The sequence below is a fragment of the Aegilops tauschii genome, chromosome 7 (genome assembly GCF_002575655.3).
Source record: "Aegilops tauschii subsp. strangulata cultivar AL8/78 chromosome 7, Aet v6.0, whole genome shotgun sequence".
Lineage (NCBI taxonomy): Eukaryota > Viridiplantae > Streptophyta > Magnoliopsida > Poales > Poaceae > Aegilops > Aegilops tauschii.
In genome coordinates this window covers 27633042-27639369 of record NC_053041.3, presented here as the reverse complement: position 1 = coordinate 27639369, position 6328 = coordinate 27633042, and the positions used below count along the sequence as shown (strand labels likewise).

At 54.5% G+C, this 6328-nt stretch overlaps 1 protein-coding gene across 1 annotated transcript; it reads left to right on the top strand.

Moving 5' to 3' along the window:
* The first annotated feature begins 431 nt into the window (after window positions 1–431).
* On the top strand, window positions 432–3317 carry LOC109761122 (probable receptor-like protein kinase At4g39110). The gene has a single exon (XM_020319917.3). The coding sequence runs from the start codon at window positions 432–434 to the stop codon at window positions 2964–2966; it is 2535 nt and encodes an 844-aa protein (XP_020175506.3). The 3' UTR covers window positions 2967–3317.
* Window positions 3318–6328: the final 3011 nt, after the last annotated feature.

The window sequence follows — 6328 nt, the reverse complement described above, 5'->3', positions numbered from 1 at the left end:
GTCGATCGTTCAGCCAGCAGCAACAAAGACAAGCTCCAAGAATAGCCATGTCCAGTTGGTCTCGTGCAGAATGACTTGCGTCAATGGTGGACGAGCCCCCAAACATAGCACGCCGACGCCCGGGTCAAACCGGCTTAAACTTGGCATGGCGCCACCCACCACCGCTTAACCCCCGCCCATTTCTCCCTCCCCCTCAAGTCTCCTCCGCCCCCTTCCCTCTCCTCCGATTGGCCCCGCCCAACCAGAGAGAGGGCGAGAGGGCGCCACCCCAGCCAGGCCCAGGCCACCACAATAACAAAAATCAGCACGACGACGTCCCCGGCGTCGGGCGCTGCGCGTCGAGGTGGCGGCGGCGGCCGCGGTGTCGACTTGAGCGGCGGCACAACGGCAGCGTGGGGGTGAGGGTGACGAGGAGAAGCACCGCGCCCAAGATGGTGCGCCGCGGGGCGCTCCCGCTTGCGCTGCTGGCCGTGCTCGCGACGCTGACGGCCGTGGCGGGGCAGGGGAAGCCGGTCACGGACAACGGCTCGGGCGGCGGGGCGGGGCCAGCCAAGTTCACGCCCAAGGACGCCTTCTACATCGACTGCGGCGGCACGGCCGCCGCCGACACCAAGGACGGCAAGTCCTTCAAGACCGACGCGGAGGCCAACAGCCTGCTCTCCGCCAGGGACAACATCAAGGTCGCCGACGACAAGGCCGACGTGCCGTCGCACCTCTACCGCTCCGCGCGGGTCTTCAAGGAGGAGGCCGTCTACAACTTCCCGCTCACGGCCCCCGGCTGGCACTTCATCCGGCTCTACTTCTTCCCCATCAAGAGCGGGGAGGCCGACCTCGCGGCGGCCACGTTCGACGTGAGCACCGCCGTCAACGTCCTTCTCCATGGCTTCACCCCCGAGGCGAAGGCGGTCATGAAGGAGTACATCGTAAACGCCACGGAGAACAAGCTCGAGCTCAAGTTCACCCCGCAGTCGGGCTCGGCGTTCATCAACGCCATCGAGGTCGTCAACGCCCCCGACGAGCTCATCAGTAAGACGGCCCTGACGGTGTCGCCGCTAGCCGAGACAAGCGGGTTGTCAGAGGCTGCGTACCAGGTGGTGTGCCGGCTCAACGTCGGTGGCCCGCCCATCGGCCCCGTGAACGACACGCTCGGCCGGCAGTGGGAGGACGACGAGAAGTACCTGAACCCCAAGGAGGCCGGGACGGAGGTGTCGGTGCCGACGAGCGCGATCAAGTACCCCGACGCGTTCCCGGCGACCAAGCTCGTGGCACCCACGGCGGTGTATGCGACCGCCCGCCACATGGCTGAATCCGGCGTCGCGAACCAGAACTTCAACGTGTCGTGGAAGGTGGACGTGGACCCGTCGTTCGACTATCTCGTCCGCCTCTTATTCGCCGACATTATAAGCACGTCCGCCAACGACCTCTACTTCAACGTGTACATCAACGGCCGCAAGGCCATCTCCGCCCTGGACCTCTCCACCATCACCGGCGACCTGGCCGCGCCCTACTACAAGGACTTCGTGGTGAACTCGTCGGTCAATACCGATGGCCACATTATCATCGACGTCGGGCCGCTAGGGCAGGACACGGGCCGCAACGACGCGCTGCTCAACGGCGCGGAGGTGCTCAAGATGAGCAACTCGGTGGGCAGCCTGGACGGCGAGTACGGCGTGGACGGCCGGATGGTGGATGACGGCAGCGGCACCCGCAAAGTGGTGGCGGCCGTGGGGTTCGCCATGATGTTCGGCGCCTTCGCCGGCCTGGGATGCATGGTGGTGAAGTGGCACCGGCGGCCGCAGGACTGGGAGCGGCGCAACAGCTTCTCGTCGTGGCTGCTGCCCATCCACACGGGCCAGTCCTTCAGCAACGGCAAGTCCAAGAGCGGCTACACCTTCTCCTCCACCGCGGGGCTGGGCCACTTCTTCACCTTCGCGGAGATGTCAGAGGCGACCAAGAACTTCGACGAGAGCGCCATCATCGGCGTGGGAGGGTTCGGCAACGTGTACGTGGGCGAGATCAACGACCCCGATGAGGAGGGGTCCAGGATCAAGGTGGCCATCAAGCGCGGGAACCCGTCGTCGGAGCAGGGCATCAACGAGTTCAACACCGAGATCCAGATGCTGTCCAAGCTCCGGCACCGCCACCTCGTGTCCCTCATCGGCTACTGCGACGAGGGCGAGGAGATGATCCTCGTCTACGAGTTCATGCAGCACGGGCCCTTCCGCGACCACATCTACGGCGGCCCCGAGGGCCTGCCCACGCTCTCCTGGAAGCAGCGCCTCGAGATCTGCATCGGCGCCGCCAGGGGCCTCCACTACCTCCACACCGGCACCGCGCATGGGATCATCCACCGCGACGTCAAGACCACCAACATCCTCCTCGACGACAAGTTCGTCGCCAAGGTGGCCGACTTCGGCCTCTCCAAGGACGGCCCCGGCATGAACCAGCTGCACGTCAGCACCGCCGTCAAGGGCAGCTTCGGGTACCTCGACCCGGAGTACTTCCGGTGCCAGCAGCTGACCGACAAGTCCGACGTCTACTCCTTCGGGGTGGTGCTGCTGGAGACGCTGTGCGCGCGGGCGCCCATCGACCCGCAGCTGCCGCGCGAGCAGGTCAGCCTCGCCGAGTGGGGCCTGCAGTGGAAGCGCAAGGGCCTCATCGAGAAGATCATGGACCCCAACCTCAACGGCAAGGTCAACCCGGAGTCGCTCGCCAAGTTCGCCGAGACCGCCGAGAAGTGCCTCTGCGAGTTCGGCAGCGACCGCCTCTCCATGGGCGACGTGCTCTGGAACCTCGAGTACGCGCTGCAGCTGCAGGAGGCCAACCCGCCCGAGGGCGCCACCGACGCCGACGACGCCGACGCCTCCATCGTCTCATCCGCCAGCGGCGTCACCACCGTGCCCGACCAGTCCACCACCTCCGCCAACGAGCTCTTCGCGCAGCTCGCCGACATGAAGGGGAGATGATCCATCGTCTGAATCGATCATCCATCCCTCCATGCGTCGCCGTCAGTCCTCACCGATCGAGCAGCCATGAGCAGCACCGCCGTTGTTCGTCAATCCGTGCGCGCGCCTTCTGCATGCTAGTCCATGCATGCGTCCATGGTGGAACGGATTAAGGAAGGATCCGATCATAACTCAAAACCAAACGAGGCCGATCGAAGAGTGTATATGTGTGTAATGTATGTATGTGTCTCAATCGCGTTTACTGATGCAGAAAATTCCAAAATGTATACCGCAACTGTATGTAAAATCATGGCGTCAATTACACTTTGTCTCACAAAAAGTGTTGATTTTGTTAGCATGCATTCAGCTGGAGCTCATTTCTCTTTTTCCCCGCAAAAGGGGGCTCATTTCTCATAATATCACTGGTAGAAAAAAGGCTTTTAGTCCCGGCTGTGCAACCGGGACTAAATATGCGCGACTAAAAACCCCCCCTTAGTCGCGCCTCTTACGAACCGCGACTAAAGGCTTTAGTCCCGGTTCTCGTGGCTAACCGGGACTAAAGGCCTCCTCCGCAGGTTTAGGGTTTTAGCCCCCTAAACCTGGTTTCTTTTTAATTTGTAGTGTTTTATTTCTTTTATATTTTATTTTCTGTTTTATTTTAATTTTGATGAAGTTTCAGTACACATATTCTACGCTACTATATACATGCATATGAAATTTCAAACAAGAAGAATTCAAGAGGAATATATAATATATATTCAATCTCGGGTGACCATATACAACTTCGAACAAGTTTCCATACACAATTAGGATGGATGACCATATACAACTTCGAACAAGTTTCAATCTCGGGTATGCATATAAATTTCTTCGTCCTCGGTATAGTGTTCTCCTTTAGGATTGATGACTTCCCTCATGAAAAATCCTGCTAATTCATCTTGAATTGGTCGGAAGCGAGCTTCTGGACTAAGCCTTCTCCGCAAGTTATCCGTCGCCTTCCGCACGCTATCCGATGCCTTCCGCTCAGAGGTGTGTCTCCGGATGTTCTCACAAACATAGTATCCACATAGATTGGTCCCCGGTGGCTGCTTATCCACATTAACTAACCTTCTAAAATCTAGCTCATGTTTGAATTCACCGACAATTTCTTCTGAGAACCGTCTCCAAACCCTACAGGGCAAAGAAAATTAAATGAACAAGGGAGTTATTAGTTACTTGATATTAGGAAATGAACGAAAGAGACCGATCGATATAGAGCTCAAATGATTGAAAATAATTACTTTTGCAGCATTTTTCTCATGTCGGCCCAACGCTTTGGATCCGAATCCATAGAGTCCATGATTAGAACTCTGGAGGTGTGAAGTTCAATATTTAGCAGAATCCAGTGGAACCTGCGGACACGTTACATGCACAGTCATGCATAACTCATCGATTAGACATACCATGCATGAAGTAAACAAAAGAGAATGGGCACAAGAGAGAAACACTCACCCAAAATGGTAAGGAAATAGAATATGACTTTTGAGTTGATGCTTTCTAAGAAACTTGTACAAGTCTTTCTCCACGTCTTCGGGGTGATGTTGTAACACATGTCCATTAATGATATGTGGGTCAATGAACCCAACATCATGGATGTTTCTTATTTTGCATTCCCAAATCTTCAATCTGCATAATAGCGTACGCAACAATATAGTTAGGACAATATATATATATATATATATATATATATATATATATATATATATATATATAGTGCAGGCAATGAAGAACGAGATGAGGTAGAAATAAATCACTTACAGAACGTAGCAACTCAGCATAGATTTGTCGAGGTCGCGCAGATTGAACAGCTGGAACAATTCACTCATATGAACTTGTACAGAGTACCGTTTGGTGTGATGCTCCACTGTAACATCCGCATAAACATATTCTTTGTCGGCCCATGTTATGAATTGCTTGTACCAACGTAGCAGACTTCGCATTTGTGGTGGTAGACTCTTTTCCCGCGCAGGCTCGACGAGAGGCCCATTCCGCACATATTGTAATGCTATCTCACATACTGGCGCATCCTCCAGGCCTAAGAAGGCACGAAGAGTCAAACCCATCTCGGACGCTTGTTTCATGGCACTCGCTACAGTCAATCCAAGTGCTGCCGCAGCTGCTATGATCTCGGGGTCCTCTTCCGGACCGGCTTTCACTATGAGCGGGGGGGTCGATTGTTTCTTCTGCATCCCGAGCTGGTCAACTTGTTTCCCGCTTTTTTTACTTTCTTCTTTCTCCTCCTTCAATATTTTTGCTTGCCTACGAAGTTCATGTCCATAGTCGTCAGGCATATTCAGCTCGGCTTGGGACGGTGTCGTCAAAAAATCCTTAGCCCACTTCTTTTGCTTCTCAGTGAATACTTGCTTGGGCTCGGGCTCTTTTATCGCCTTCATATCCGCCTTCCATTTCTCATAATCAGCAGACGCGGCCAATTTGGTTTCAGGTTCACTAAGTTCCCAAGGCCTTGGGAGGAGAGGCTTCAGTGATGGCTCCGGTACCCTTGTGGTCTTAGGTACATAAGGGTCCGGGTTAACATGCATCACGTCGATTGCAGAGCGGACATCTAGGACTTTCCAATATTCTAGCTCCCAAAATATAGATTTCTTCTTCCACATGGGTGCGTGCCCGTCAACTCCCCGCGGAACTGATTGTCCGCCAGGACCCTTTCCAAAGATGACTTTCAAATCCTTGACCATATCAAATATCTCAGCACCAGTATGTTCCGCAGGCTTCGGCCGGTGATCTGCCTTGCCGTTGAAATGCTTGCCTTTCTTTCTTACGTTATGATTTCGGGGAAGAAATCGACGATGACCCAGGTACACGTTCTTCTTACAATTAACCAAACGTACACTTTCAGTCTCATGTAAGCAGTGCGTGCATGCATTGTATCCCTTATTTGTCTGTCCCGAAAGGTTACTGAGAGCAGGCCAATCGTTGATGGTTACAAAAAGCAACGCTCGTAGGTCAAATTCCTCTCCTTTGTGCTCAACCCAGACACGTACACCAGGTCTGGCCCACAACTGTAAAAGTTCATCAACTAATGGCCTTAGGTACACATCGATGTCGTTCCCGGGTTGCTTTGGACCTTGGATGAGCACTGGCATCATAATGAACTTCCGCTTCATGCACAACCAAGGAGGAAGGTTGTAGATGCATAGAGTCACGGGCCAGGTGCTATGGCTGGAGCTCTGCTCGCCAAAAGGATTCATGCCATCAGTACTTAGACCAAATCTTATGTTCCTTGCGTCAGCTGCAAAATCTTTGAACACTCTGTCGATCTTTCTCCATTGCGTTCCATCAGCGGTGTGTCTCAACTCCCCGTCGGACTTACGGTCCTCTTTGTG

Coding starts and splice junctions, on each gene's coding strand:
- LOC109761122 (XM_020319917.3), top strand. CDS start 432: ATGGTGCGCCGCGGGGCGCTCCCGCTTGCGCTGCTGGCCGTGCTCGCG.